The sequence below is a fragment of the Euleptes europaea genome, unplaced genomic scaffold, assembly GCF_029931775.1.
Source record: "Euleptes europaea isolate rEulEur1 unplaced genomic scaffold, rEulEur1.hap1 H_2, whole genome shotgun sequence".
Taxonomy (NCBI): domain Eukaryota; kingdom Metazoa; phylum Chordata; class Lepidosauria; order Squamata; family Sphaerodactylidae; genus Euleptes; species Euleptes europaea.
The window spans coordinates 163,550-179,178 of NW_026612050.1; the positions used below are offsets into that span (position 1 = coordinate 163,550).

At 43.4% G+C, this 15,629-nt stretch overlaps 1 protein-coding gene across 1 annotated transcript in view; it reads right to left on the reverse strand.

Annotated features, from left to right (window-relative positions):
- Positions 1-11,088, reverse strand: part of LOC130492924 (spermatogenesis associated 6-like protein) — a 35,661-nt gene extending 24,573 nt beyond the window's left edge. Inside the window, exons 1-5 of the mRNA XM_056866696.1 lie at positions 11,017-11,088; positions 9,983-10,120; positions 7,640-7,688; positions 7,128-7,169; positions 652-776 (exon numbers count right to left, since the gene is read on the reverse strand). Coding sequence (XP_056722674.1) covers positions 652-776; positions 7,128-7,169; positions 7,640-7,688; positions 9,983-10,120; positions 11,017-11,055 — 393 coding nt within the window. The 5' untranslated portion in view covers positions 11,056-11,088. The remainder of the gene's footprint in view (positions 1-651; positions 777-7,127; positions 7,170-7,639; positions 7,689-9,982; positions 10,121-11,016) is intronic.
- Positions 11,089-15,629: the final 4,541 nt, after the last annotated feature.

A 15,629-nucleotide genomic window follows, 5' to 3' on the forward strand; every position in this document is an offset into this window, starting at 1 on the left:
ACGGACCTGGCTCAGTTCCGCAGGGTCTGCAAGATGGAGATGTTCCTCCAGGCCTATGGTTGAGGGCAGCGACAGTCTATACATCTAGCTGGCCTCCCTCCTTTTTCTCCCCCTTTCTTCCTCCCCCACCCTGGTCCCCCATTTTTATCTTTTCTCCAACCATACCAAAATACTACCATTGGGAGCACCAGAAGAGAATGAAATGGATCTGTAGGTTTTAATGGGAATCTGTTTTATTCACACACAGTGATTTTTATTCTATAATGTCCAATGTAGAACTATTGTGTGTGTTCATTGTTGAAAGCCACCCTGAGCCCAACTTGTGTTGGGGGAGGGTGGGGTACAAGTTTAATAAAATAAAATAAAACTGAACATCTGAAAATGGCTATTATGTCATGTACTAGCTAACAGTTTTTTGTGTGTTTACTTGGTTTTCTGTAATTGTTCTGCTGTGTTCTAGATACGTTTTAATGGCCAGACTGTTTTTATTGTACTTTTTAACTATTATTGTATGCCAACAAGCAATACAGAAAAATTAAAAGACAAATGTTGATTTCTAAATATTAGTTATCGCTCCACCATGAATAAGACCAGGACACCAAGACAACCTTTCAGTCTTGAACGTTGGCACGGCATTCTGCAGCAACTTACTGGGAAAGTTGGATGTGTTTTCATCAGTAACTCTCTGTCCACTCCAGGATACACAGGAGTCAGTTTGGGCTCTGGAAACAGAAAATCTCGAGTATTCACTTCATAAAATGCTAGCTCTTCTCTCTCTAAAAGACAAAAGGTGCACACATTAGTTGTGCCCAGTCTTCCCAATGGAACACACAAGCTCTTTATATTTCATATAAAAGGAAAGTTTAACAGGATTAGTGCTTTTTGTCCTCCAAGAAACACTCTGTCACACAGTGTACACCATTGCTGAATCTTGTGGTAACTAACTATCTTCGGCATTCTTTGTCATAGAGGCAAGCTACCACTTTAAGTCCACAAGAAGTTTGAACAGTCTTAGTGCATCACTACCAAATAAACCTTTTGGCACCTAAAGGACTACCAAATCTATCTACAGTAGCATAAATTTTGAGGGAGTACAGACCATCAGATGCTCAGTGAAACTTCCAGCCCAATATGCTGCCTTTGACTGGGTTCAGATCTGCATGTTTTACCAAAAAGAAAAAAGAGGCTATCTTGAATGACTGAAGCCCACTGAATTTTCAGGCAACTATGAATAATAGGTTGAATCAAAGATGTCCTTCAGCTAATGAAAGAAGCAGAAGGAGAAGAAGAGTTGGTTTTTATATGCTGACTTTCTCTACCACTTAAGGGAGTCTCAAGCCGGCTTACAATCACCTTCCCTTCCCCTCCCCACAATAGACACCCTGTGATGTGGGTGGGGCTGAGTGTGACTGACCCAAGGCCACCTAGCTGGCTTCGTATGTAGGAGTGGGGAAACAAATCCAGTTCACGAGATTAGCCTCCACCGCTCATGTGGAGGAGTGGGGAATCAAACCCAGTTCTCCAGATCAGAATCCACCACTCCAAACCACCGCTCTTAACTAGGGCTGTCGATTCGGTTCATCCTGAACCGAAAAACAGCCGAATTTCCCCTGATTCGGCGGTTTTTAGTTCGGATGGAACCGAACTTAAAAAAGGCGGGAAAACGGGGAAATGAATTCAGTGAATTCGTGGTGTTCAGCGAATAAATTTGGCAAATTCAGGGTTCGGCGCAGCAACATAACCGTCAGTTAGTAAGCAGCATTCTCCTGCAGCCAATCGGTGGCCAAGCTGGGTCTTCTTCTGGCCAATCAGTTTGAGCGATTGAGTGCATGAGCCCAGCTGCTGTGCGGCCCGGGAAAAGAAAGAGAGAGTATCTGTTTGTGTGTGAGAGAGAAATCCCCGTGGGGGGGGGTTCTTGTGCACATTCGCTGCTTTCCGTGGCTGCAGGGGGGGCATTTTTGGGGGTAGAGACCCCAAACTTTCAGCGGAGCTTCAAAGGACCCTTCTTGCGAGTCCCCCCAAGTTTTGTAAACATTGGGTCAGGGGGTCCCGAGATATGGGGTCCCCCCCTTTTCCCTATTGGGATGAATGGGATCAGCCAATCCTGTGTGCATCTCGAGAGCGGCAAATCCAAGGCAAAACCTCCCGTGCTTAAATGGAATCATATTGGATTATCCAGTCCTCCCAGTCCCTCCTGATGGAACAGAAGACATCCACAGTAAGACCCCTTTTGGGGCTTTAATCTATAATTTTTCTCCTGTGTGTGTGTGGGGGGGGGGGAAGCAGAGTCTGTGTGTGTGTGGGGAGGGAGCAGTTTCTGTGGGTGGGGGGGAAGCCAAAGGGGGCTTTCGCCTGTTCTGTCTGGGGGGGGTGCGCCCTCGAGTCTGTCTCTCCCTGGTTTGAGGGGGGGCTTCAGTTGTGTGTCCTCAGGTTTTCCCTCATTCATAAGATCGGTTAGGTCTATTTTGATGCTTGCACAAAAATTGTTTTCAAATTGTGACTTAAAGAATGCATTTGCCTGGTCCCGAGTCCGATGCAAAAGGGGAAATTCCACCCCCGGTGTCATGGGCCCTGCCTTTGGAGCTGAGGACCCAGAGGACTCTGAAGCTGAAGTGGAGGAACAGGTTGCCTCTGGGCCTTCAGTACCTCCATTGCAGTCAGTAGTACAGGAGCCTGAAACAACTCAGCAGGAACCACAGCTAGGCAGAGAGATGGAACAACGGCAGACAGAAGCTACTCGTCCCCCAACCCCTGCAGTGGAAGCTGAGAATGGCAGGCCTCCAAGCTCACCTGAACCTGATAGGCATATCAGGACTCGCCAGCGTATAGTTTTGCAGGGTAGGCGAAGGAGTGCTCGCCTGGAAAGCCTAAGCAGACAGAGAACTGGTGCTGAGTCGTTGCAGGATGAAGCCTAGCTTGGAAGTACACTGATTGATAAAGGCAGTGCAGGCACACTTTCACTTTACGGAAGCAACCGTGCAATTTCCTTGCCTTCTTGCTACTGCTATGATTGATCTTTCCGGCCATTGACTCTTGCCTGTTTTGACGACGCCTCTGGATACTGACCTTGAGAGATAACAGAATCTTCGCCTGCTCCGAAAGGGGCTAGATAACCCCCGCACGTCTGAGGACTGCGGGCACCGCCCAGCCCTTGGCCTACGCCAGCACACCCTCCTGCTCCTGATGCTTAGCTAGCATGCCTCTGTCCCTTTCCATGGTTTGCAAACTCCCAGGCGTCAGGTGTTGCTTTGCATGGTTGCAAACGTGATGGTTTGCATGGTTGTGTTGTTTTTCATGGTTTGCAAACTTCTTCACACCTGCCCTGCCCTTGCTCCCCGCAGCTCAGCTGTTTGTCGGGGCTGGGAGCTTTGAGTGGGCGGCAAGCTCTGCTAATTGCAAATGCACATTGAGGGGGGACCCCTTTCGGGGCCCATATCTCAGCCCCCGCTGATCCAATCTTTACAAAACTTGGGGGTTATTGCAAGAAGGGTCCTTTGAAGCTACGCTGAAAGTTTGGGACCTCTACCCCCATAAATGGCCCCCCAAAGCCGCAGAAAGGTACGGTTGTGATTTTAATGGCTTTATTCGGCCGAATTTTTCCCCGAACTCCGGACCTCATGCCGAATTGCACAGACCCGAAGCAGGGGAGTTCGGACTTCGGCATTTCCCAAATAAAAACGGGCCGAATTTTGCTGAATCCGAATTTTACTGAATTTTTTTTTTCAACAGCCCTACTCTTAACCACTACACCACACTGGCTCCTTTGGATCCAACAATGTCTCCAACATCTCTTGAACTACAGTATAAGTCAAGATGCAATGACTGTCTAATGGTGCTGTCCCAAGCAGTAATATCCTTACAAGCCCATCGATTACCCTTTTTTAGGCTAGCACTGTTAATGGTTCTTAGTCCCATTTTTACTGCTGCTCACGTACTTGCCTTTGGCACTACTGGCCCTACACCCTCTCACTACTGGGCCTACCAAAGTTCATCACAACACTCCTTCGAAGAATAAGGCAGGAAATGTGTCCGATCTATTTACATAGCATCCTGTGGGCCACAGAAACCTAAGAAACCACTGCAAGTGTGCCAGTGCTGTGTAGTGCTTTGAGTGTTGGATTAGGATCTAGGAGACCCAGATCTGAAACCCCATTCTTCCATGGAGCCTGGCTGGGTGGTCTTGTGCTAGTCACATACTCACAGTCTAACTTACCTCACAGCCAGGGTTGCCTGAGGAAGGTGGGGTTTGGGGAGGGGAGGGACTTTCAATGCCATAGAACCCAATTGCCAAAGCGGCCATTTTCTCCAGGTGAACTGATCTCTATTGCCTGGAGATCAGTTGTAATAGCAGGAGATCTCCAGCTAGTACCTGGAGGTTGGCAACCCTACTCACAGCATTGTTGTGAGGATAAAATGGAGGAGCGGAGAATATTGTAAGCCAATTTAGATCCCTGCTGGGGAACCAAAGCCAAGGTATAAATGAAGTAAAACAACACATAAATAAATAATCTGCACCAAACAATAGCTGCCTTGGTGGCCCTTGTAAAGGCAGAAAGGCGGGATACAAATTCAGTAAATAAACATAATACAATAACTGAAAGTAATGGAGGGCACTGAGGTCTCCAAATAGCTTTATCTCACTTCCCAGGCATAGAATCATGCTTCAGATGTAAGGAATGTCACTTGGGGAAAGATGGGCAAATATAACAGGGATTATTGTTTGGCAAAATATGCAATTTTTCAACCTTCTATTTCATTTTTTTCCCACTACTCTTCTGGAACTTTGGGGTGCACCTATATTTCTATATATGTTTACATTTTCTTGGGTGGGTGTGTTCTATGACCTGACAATGCCATCTCTTTCCTTTCAAGTACTTTTTCAGCAGAGGCCTACTTTCGGTTGCAGCAAGAGTTTTCAGCTGGGAAAGACAAGACTTACAGCAAGGCTCAGAGGCCTAATCTTTGATATATATTCAAAATTCAAGCAGTGTATTGTTAAAGTCAACTGCTACAGTTAATTTTCACACCACATAATAACCTAGGGATATTGATAATCATGAGAAATTACCATGGGCAATTTAAAATGTGGTGTGAAGGAAGTGGAGCATGGAAGATCAGCCATTTGTGCCCTCACTAACTGTGCATCCTAAGGAGAATTATGTCCTTCTAAATCCACTGAAATCAATGGGCTTAGACGGGTGTAATTCTGCTTAGCACTGTACTGCCAGTGGCACATCTGCTGGTCAGCTCAACACAAACATCTCGAGCCCCAATGCCAATTAACTGCATATACTATACAACTCTTCTTTCTGTGGTCCAACAAGAAAGATCCTCTGTCTGCCTTGGTTCCTCTCATTGGTTTTATTGAGAAATAAAACACATGAAGAAACTCCAAACATGGGGCACCTAAGCAGGCACTGAAATGAACATCCCATTTACTTTACTAGGTTGATACCTGCACATATAGTATTTGAGAGACTTATACTAACCAGTATTACAACAAGAACCTATTATACCAGATGTTTGAGTAACTGAGAATAGAATTTACAACATATACACATGCCTGGTTGGGTTTGAACTGTTTGTATTTGTATTCATTAATGTATTTCTGTAAATGTGTGCAGGTTTAAAAGGGTTTTAATTAACCACTGATGAAGGCCCCATAGGCCGAAACGCGTTTGGTATGTGGTTATAGTTATCAACCTCAGGAAATGCCATTGTGCTATTTTAATGATTTAAAATAATTTTAACTTTTATATAGAGCTTCTAATAAATTATACTTTCAGTATTTATACACAGACTTATTTTTTTTTCCTTTTCACCCAACCTTGGATACCCAGCTTTCACCAAAACCTTTCCATAATGACCTGGCTGATAAGGAACCCAGAACACTAGTGTGGTACAGTGGCTAGAAAACTGAACTTTGATCAGAGAACCCAGGTTCAAATCCCCACTCAGCCATGAAGCTCACTGGATGATTTTGGGCCAGTCAGTATTTCTCAACTCTACTTAACTCACAGCATTGTTATGAAGATGGCGGGGGGGCTGATGAACACTGCTGAGCTCCTAGCAGGAAGGCAGAATTAAAATGTGATAGTATGCCTTGCAACTCCGGTGCATTACATAGGATTCTGGGATATGTTTTTGGCATACATAGTCCCTTCACACAGACATTCACCCAGGCCTCATCGTACCTCTGAATAAACTGAGAGTGTAGTGTACGCACTAGGACACACCAACACTCCCTTGTGTCTGCCCACTGCAGAGGAAGATCAGTAATGTAGGAACGGAATATAGGGAATTGGTTCTTGTAGGTTATCCGGGCTGTGTGACCGTGGTCTTGGTATTTTCTTTCCTGACGTTTCGCCAGCAGCTGTGGCAGGCATCTTCAGAGGAGTAACACTGAAGGACAGTGTCTCTCCAGTGTTACTCCTCTGAAGATGCCTGCCACAGCTGCTGGCGAAACGTCAGGAAAGAAAATACCAAGACCACGGTCACACAGCCCGGATAACCTACAAGAACCAATGAACTCTGACCGTGAAAGCCTTCGACAGAATATAGGGAAGTTTGTCTGCCATTACTGACCCTGTTACTGAAGCTTCCAAAGAAACGTTTGAGTTCTCCCAAAAAGTAGATTGAAAACCACCAGAGTAAGCTTTTCTTCTTTCAGACTTCCTTTTAAATGCCTGAAAATGGTAAATATATCCCACCAGTCTTTTCCTCCTTGCTAGGCTTGGCTAGCTGTTTTTTTACTTTTCTTCCTCTTGCTTGGAGGAACTTTCCAATGTGCCAACACCTTCCTTGCACTGTGGAGCTCTGCACAACACTTAGCAAAGAAGGCTTATTCTGCCACCGTGTGTTGTTATCAGAAAGCCACACACACACAAACCCACACATAACCAGCTATAATTGCTACCATAAACTCTTATGCACGCAGACCTAAGATCCTATTTTGTTGATAAATTACCCAACTTTGCCTAGGACCTCCTCCTCCTTATATCTGGTTAATATTGATAGCAGAAATCTGAATATTGGAGGGGGGTAAAGACCCAACATTATCATAAGATAGTCACCCCTTCATGATCAAGTTTATGGTTGTTTTAAATAATATTTCCTTCCCCATTTACCTGTAGGTATCAGTTCAGATAACCGAAATTTTGTCACATTTCCTAAAAGAAAATGAATGAACAATGTTATTCATGACAGCTGAAGAGGTATTTTTTATTTAAAGTATATTTTCACTAAGCAGATGGGAGGGTTGTATAACCAACAACACAATTTTAATTTGGCGGAAAGCCACCAAACAGAGACTCTCACTTCCTTCTCCCCTCCCCTCATGCAAGCCCTTTATTTCCTCTTATTCAGACCCAGAGTTACCCAAAAATGTCAGGCTATTTTATGGCAAAAATGAATAAAGATACCTAAGCTATTCAGGTAAAATTGGACTCCTTGCCCTTTTTTATTGATCACATAATCCTGACTTGTTATTACAGGGGGACAGAAAATGACCACTGGAATGACCCACAAACAGCAAAGGAGCTTTTCTCTAAGCACCACAGAAAGCTGATGAAGAGAAACTCATATGATATACCAATACATATCTGGGATAATCATAGACCCAAGAATACATCTTACTTACTTCCTAGCAGTTCTACCACAGCAACAGGATCTGTAGCTTTTTCAAATACCTTCAAAAGAAAAGCAAAAGAAAGAATGTAATAATAAAACAATTACATCAACTGATTAAAGAGTTCTTCATTGAGTAACTACTTTTACTTTAATTGATTAATAAATTGATTACAGTGAAACAAAGATTTATATTATCAAAGCTTTAATCTAGATGCCTTTTTGAGATACTGGAGGGATATAACTTGCTATTCAAAAAATAAAATAAGGCCTGTTAGATGGAAATGTGCTCTTTAAATTTTTCTTTCTCTATCACATTAACACAGTAGAAGTAATAGGTCTCAGACTTATTTTAGTACATACACTTGTCACTTAAAATTTGCCCACTTCAGTTGATTGGCTAAAGGTTCATCACTTCTGAGTAAACCAAATGAAGGTTCAGGTTCGTAGATGATACATTTACTATTTGGAGCCATGGTGAAGAAAAATTAATGGACTTTCTAAACCATCTTAATAATATCCATCCAAACATTCAGTTTACCATGGAAAAGGAAATTGAGGGTAAACTCCCATTTCTTGATACCCTTGTCAGCCGTAAAACAAACTTTCAGTTAGGTCACAAGGTCTACCGGAAACCAACTCACACAGATCACTACTTACACAAAAACTCCAACCACCACCCCTGACAGAAAAGAGGAATAATCAAAACATTAATGGACCGTGCAAGACGGATCTGTGAACCACAGTTTCTCAAGGAAGAAATTAATCATCTAAATCACACACTGCTAGCAAACGGCTATTCCAGAAATGAAATCAGAAGGGCCATTAAACCAAACAAAAATCAGAAAACTCAGGAAAAACAGTCTCCCATAGGAAAGGTATTCTTGCCATTTATTAAAGGAGTCACTGATAGAATGGAGAAACGTTTGAAAAAACATAACCTACAAACAGTGTTTAAACCCATCAAGAAAATACAACAGATGCTACAATCAGCAAAAGACAAAAGAGACCCCTTCACCTCTGCAGGAGTATATCGTATACCCTGCAGTTGTGGACAAGTTTACATCGGGACCACACAACGCAGCATACAAACAAGGATAAAAGAACATGAAAGATACTGCAGACTTGGCCAACCTGAGAAATCAGCAGTGGCTGAACATGGACTGACACAAACAGGACACAGGGTCTTATTCCAAGACACTGAAAGACTGGACAATTCTACCAACTATTTTGTCAGATAACACAGAGAAGCCATTGAAATTCATAAACATCAGCACAACTTTAACAGAAAAGAAGAGAGTTTAAGAATGAATAAGGCTTGGCTTCCTATCCTGAAAACCTCCAGACTAACAAAGACTACAGTCCACAATAGCCATGCAGATTAGCCTTGGATTTCACACATTAACAGATCACTTCAGGATACAATGGTTCCATATTAACATACCACACCCTCATTAGCACATTATCTTGATACTTACAGGACAATGATTAGCACATTACCTTTGATACTTTTTGAAGGACAATGATTCAGCTCAAACCCAACCCCTTCCTGACTATATATTACTCTTCCTACACACTTGACACTGAGAGACACTGTCCTTCAGTGTTACTCCTCTGAAGATGCCTGCCACAGCTGCTGGCGAAACGTCAGGAAAGAAAATACCAAGACCACGGTCACACAGCCCGGATAACCTACAAGAACCAAATGAAGGCTGTTGTTCTAAAAAACAATACAGTAAACCCTTATGCTACCAGCAAGAAATTTCTACCCAAGATCATCATGTTAAGAATTTCAGCAAAAGCTTCAGCCCCATCAACATCGATGGAAACATTGTTTCCACAAGTCAAAATGAGGGGCCGCAATCAGATAAATCCATAGGGAATGATCTGTAGTACAATCCAGTGCAGAGTCACACTCTTTTAAGTCCACTGAAGTCAGTGGGTTAAGACGGATGTAACTCTATTTAGGATTGTAACATCAATGTCCTTTTCAAGCATTAGCATCATCTGTCTGACTGACTGGCTGAGAAAAAGAACTCTTTTGAGTTGAAATATTTAGCCACTGCGTTCAGCAAAGTTCATAGTGACATTGCTTGCATTGTAAGAAGCAATTTATAGGCAATTTGCCTATGAAAATGTAAACAAAATATTCAAAACCCTGCTTTCTTTTGACATTCATTCTATGCAAATATGTGTGTCTACACAAGGCCTTTATGTCCTGCTCGTCAATTTCTCAAGAGGTAACTGGCAGGCCACTGTTGCAAAAAGTACACTGGAACCTTGGTCTGTCCCTGGTGAACAGTGACTGTGTTCAAGGGTGGGGGGGAGGTCAAGATTAAAACCTTTAACAGGTTACCTTCTCAAACCACATTTTCTCATGAAACAAGAGAGGAAAAACAGGAGAAAGGCAATCAGTTTCCTTGCTCTGACCCAGGATGCAAACAGTGAGATAAACATCATTCTTCTCTGTCAAGTATACTCCAGGACAAGAGACCTATGAAAACAGGAAGAGAAAGATCACAGCTGTTAGAAATGAGTAGGGGGTAATCACATAGCTATTCTCACTTGCCACCAATTGCATATGTATTTAATTAAGATACTTAGACAATCTCAAACAAGTTGAATAGATATACTGGGACAAGACAACTATAACCATCACAGAGCTAGGAATCAGTCAGACACTTACTTGGCCATTAGATGTTATGAAGCATTATACAGGACAGGTAACATCTTTAGGGATCCCCTCTGACTCCTACTGTGTATTGTGATGTAATTTTACTGGGGTCCAAAGCCATATATGATGGTGGGTCCTCGTTCTATGCCTGAGATGCATGCCATCAGCCTTCCACACCTTAGGCTACGAATGATACCTTACATCATTTCTTCTTCTATAAGTGATTTTTGTACAACCAGACATCGACTTCTGCTCACAGAATTAATGCAAGTAAGTCTTGCGACATAACGTATATCTTCAGAGACCCAAACGTGTAATCAAAGGTTGCCTTTGGCCGTTGGAATTGGTTTTCGAGGACAGGCCGGGATAACCAGACTTCCGGGGGTTAAAAGGGACAATAATACAGAAAAGAGTGTCTCTGGGTCTATGCAGAGTGCCAAGAACCACCTGCGGATCTGGACTGCAGAAAGGCAGGGGTTCTAAGAGGTTTGAGCCCAGACCAAAAATTTAGGATTTACAGAGCAGCAACATCCTGCTGTTCTTACACACACACACACACATCTGCCATCTGGACGGCGGTGGGGGCATTACAATCGGAGCGCTGCAACGACACGTGGGAGAGGAAGCGCGTGTTAGTGAACAAGCGACCTTTCGGCCCCCTGTCCGGGGTTCTCCCCGGGGCCTTGCACCCTCCCCTCCCGCTCCGTCCCACTCACCGCATGGATCTGCAGCTCCACCACGACCTTCAGCGGCATCTCCACCCTCGGCCGGCCCCGCAGGGCTCCGAGTGTCACCGAGGATTCCCGCTCCGCCGGCCCGCCGCTGCCGCCGCCGCCAGCCACGCCTGTTCCAGGGGAAAGCGTCGTGTTGCCATGGAAACGCCAACGTTCGAATGCTCCTAAGCGCGAGCAAATAGCGCCGCTCCCTGCGCCAGCCCCTACGGAGAGCCAGGCTGGAAGCCGCTCTGCTCTGTCGGGGCGTGCAAATGAGCTCTGGCATCGGGGGGGGGGGGAGGTGATGGGGCAATTGTATTAGATTCAGCCTTCGAGATACTGGGAAGCGAGAATAGCCACTAACAGGAGAAATTACTTACTAGATGTGGAGAATGACTTCCACTGAAGCATCTGTAAGCGCTAGTAGAAAAGGGCCAGAGTCCAGTAGCACCTTAAAGACTAACAAAAATATTTTCTGGCAGGGGATGAGCTTTCGTGAGCCACAGCGAGCTGTGGCTCACGAAAGCTCATCCCCTGCCAGAAAATATTTTTGTTAGTCTTTAAGGTGCTACTGGACTCTGGCTCTTTTCTACTACTGCAGACAGACTAACACGGCGACCCACTGAATTATCTGTAAGCACTATATGTAATGAATCCGCAGAGTCGAACATACTGTCGTCAATGAATTCAGAGTCAAAGCATGCATCCAAATTAGGTGCCCGCGTGTTGCCCTGAAGTCAATTTGGCGCATCTCTGAACAGCTACTGCAAGAGCAGTCGAAAATAAAACCTAGTATTTAGAACCCTTGACATTCTCCACGGTAAACAGAAAGGGCAGATTAAATTAGAATCGGGGCTTTACTTCGTTCTGTAAAATTCAAGACGTGTTTTCCGGGACGGGGTAAAAGCTGGTACAGACCAGAACAGGCATTAAACCAATAACATGACCGCACAAAAAAACAGTGGGAATTGTTAAAGGCTCTCCAGAACAATATTGTGGAAACCAGAACACAGAAACAGCGTGCATTTATTGACCCTTTCCAGGCCAAAATGTCGCCAGAACGGGCATTAAATTAATCACAGGACTGAAAAAAAGAACAGTGGGATGTGTTAAAGGCACTCCAGAACAACATTCTGGAAACCAGAACGCAGAAATAGTGCACGTTTATTAACCCTTTTCAGGCCTGTTATAGTGCATTTCTGCACTTCCTGGGGTTTCCCTGGCTTATCACTGATCCTTCCCAAACCTGCTTTGCCGCAGAGTTGTGGGATAGATCTCAGCAAACCCTGGATGTGTGAGTAGGAAAGTTTGGATTTTGCCAGTCCAGCCCACACAGCAGCCATTTCCTCTGCCTCCGGCATAAGTAGTTCCCTCCCTATGGCACCATGAATGTTTTTATCAACAAATGAACATTGTTATATCATTCTAGAAATGTATCTTGCAGTTACTCAGAATTCCCAGCTTTCATTTTTAAAAAGTATGTCTGTAGCTCTTTTCATTGCAGAGATATAGGGGGAAAGCATACATTCAACAAATATAGCTAGACAATATTTTTTTAAAAAATGAAAGCTAGGAATTTAGAGAACCTGAGTCACAGCTCTTATGTTATAACGATATATTCAACTGCTTTTTAAAAAAATGAAAGAGGCGTGTTGTGGAGGCATTTTGGCTGGGAAATCCAGCTAGTACCTGGAAGTTGGCAACTCTAATTTCCTATTTGCCAGGGTGACCAAATCTAGGCAAGGCCTCTTTTCAATGCTTCCCTTCCCCAGCCTGCAGACAAGCCACTACTCTGGAACCCAACTCAAAGCCTAAGGAAGTCACTATGGAGACTCATGTTGATTTTGCCTTGCCCCCGGGCTGCCTATAAACAAATATCCTAAATGCCATCAAAGTTTCACACACCAAGCTTAGGATAATTAAAGCAAAGATGAAATCCGAGCTGTTCTGGGAAGGACATTCCAATCTGGATGATGGGGTGAAACCTGAGCTTAGCCTCTCCAAGGTTTTGCAATGGCTGTGGAGTCGGACTCAATCAACAATGATGCTGTCATAATTGGGTCACAGCCATGCCCGGTGCCTGTTTTAACTTAAGTCTTCCAGTACTAATAAGATCTGAATGATGAACAACACAAAAGGAAACATATTTAGATTGAGTGGCAAAGTCTTTGTAGTGCCGCACGCCCCACTGATTATTAGGATAGAAAGCCAAAGTTAATTACCATCTTCTCAGTTCTAAGGATGCCCGGCTTCTGGATTGAGGGAAGGATATGATCAGTGACACAAACTGAGATGTCAGCTGTAATATCCTGGATTCACCCAAAGTTGGAAAATGAAAATTGGCAAATGGGAACCAGGAGGCTACAGGCAACTCAGATATTTATCTGCTACTTTTCCTTCAAGAGCAAAGCAAGCCAGTTCTCTACTGCACCTGATCTATGACATTCTTTAACATTAATAATAATAATTATTATGTGTATGCGTGTTAACTGCCATCAAGTTGCAGCCAACTTATGGCAACCCCATAGAGTTTTCAAGGCAAGAGATGAACAGAGGTGGTTTGCAGTTGCCTTCCTCAATATAGCAACCCCAGTTTTCTTGGTGGTCTCCCATTGAAGTGCCTATAAACTTCATTTATGGGAAAACATATATTCTTTCATATGTATAAACATTCATGGGTTCGTGAGGTGCTATGCTCAAGAATAGAGCATAGCATCAGGCAGACGTATTCTGCCCACACATGGAAACTTTGGGAACGTTGGCATCCATAACTATAAGAGGCCAACAGAACACATTGCCTGGTACAGGCTTTCCCTAGTAGAGAAAAACAGTGTCTTACCTTCACTGTTAGGAATGAGAATCACAAGACCAAGTGCTTGCTTAGAGACAGCTTCTACCAATCTCTATATACTATGTTAATTAAAGTAAGGTAGACAACCAATGTCTAGTGAGTCAATGTAATTGGAACATCCCTAACCAGAAGTTATAATTGGGGTTGCAATCCTTTGTTCTGTGTGAAAGACTGTCCTGCGCATTTGGGCAGCTTCACCCGGTATGTATATTGGGCTCAATAAACAACTGCTTTGAACTATCAACCTCCCACTGTGTTATATTGATTCGAAATTAATATTATAACACTGGCATTTCACCATCCAAGTACTAACCATGGCTGACCCTACTTAGGTTCCAAGCTCTGCTGAGAGAGGGTTAGTCAGGCTGCTTTTTTGCGTTAATATAGCAAAATCTTTACAAGCAGAACTTAATTACCTACAGAAAAGCAGGGCTGGTGAGTGAAGGGAGGACTATGAATACAAAATTTTGGCAACTCTCATCTTCTTCAGGTCCCAGGGAAGTCTGTCAAGGTGCCACTGAGGGCAGTAGCAGCATCCCTAATCTAACTGAGCATCTTCTGTATGTAGACCTTTGAAAGTTGGGAGGAAGGAAGCAAATTAAATCCTTTTCTGGAGGCCCATGACAGTCTTTTCTTTAGAACCATCTGCTCTCAAGCAAAACTTTTAGCATTTTTGTCCAATTCATCTTTTGCACATAGCCTGTGCATTTTGGTCTGTAATTGCTCACATCAAGCCACTATGGATGGTTGGTCTCCTAGGTCCTTGTTTGTTTTGATAGACCATATGTTACCTGATTTCTTTTTGCATGTCCAGTTACAATCCCTGTGATTCTTTTCATTTTTAAAAAAGCAAGAGTCGCTGTTAAGTTTCAACTCTACCCAGGCGTAATTTCAGACTTGAATTGATCTTGTTGATAGAATGAATCACCCTGACATATGAACTGTTTCTCCTATCAGTTAAAGCCACAGCTTCTTGTCCTGTCCTTAATAGATCTGTCCTCAGTAGAGACACTGAACAATTCTTCTTTAGAAGTCCTTTGAGTACTAGCATACTGATAAGATACCCCCAGTCTTTCTTTTCTCTAAGTTAAACATACCAGGCTCCTTCCACTTTCCTTTATATTACTAGCCTTTATCTCTAGATGTTAGCTAATAACCTGGGACACACCACTGCTGACTAGACCCAGCATAAGAGGTTCCAAATAGCAGAAATACTGAGCTCTCCTTTTTCATTGGGGATTAACCAATGCATACTGTATTTTTCATTCTGGTATCAGAACCCAAGTGCCAAATGTCTCATACCGTACAGGCATTAAACAAACAACAACACTGCTGTGGTTTGAAAAGTGGGCCCAGCAGCCTATTTCAGTCATTATTTTAAAAGATTGTTTGAGAATAGCTGCCACAGGATAACACACACACAGAGAGAGAGAGAGAGAGAGAGAGAGACTAGTATAATTTTACATTGAGGAAGCTACTAAATCTGAGTAATGATAAACAGGTTTAGCGTAGAAGAAAAATAGCCAGGATACACACATGAAGCTTCCTTATACTGGGTCAGAATCTTGGGACTACCGTGGTTAGTACTGTCTGTTCTTGCTGGCAAGGGCTCTCCAGGGCCTTAGGTAGTAGTAGTCTTTCACATCATGTACTACTTGATCATGTTAACTGGTGTGCCTGACAACTGGCCTGGAGAAAGATATTTTGTCCCTTTAACAGAGGTTTAATGTGTAGAAATAGCAGTTGAAGTAGGATTCCCAATTGC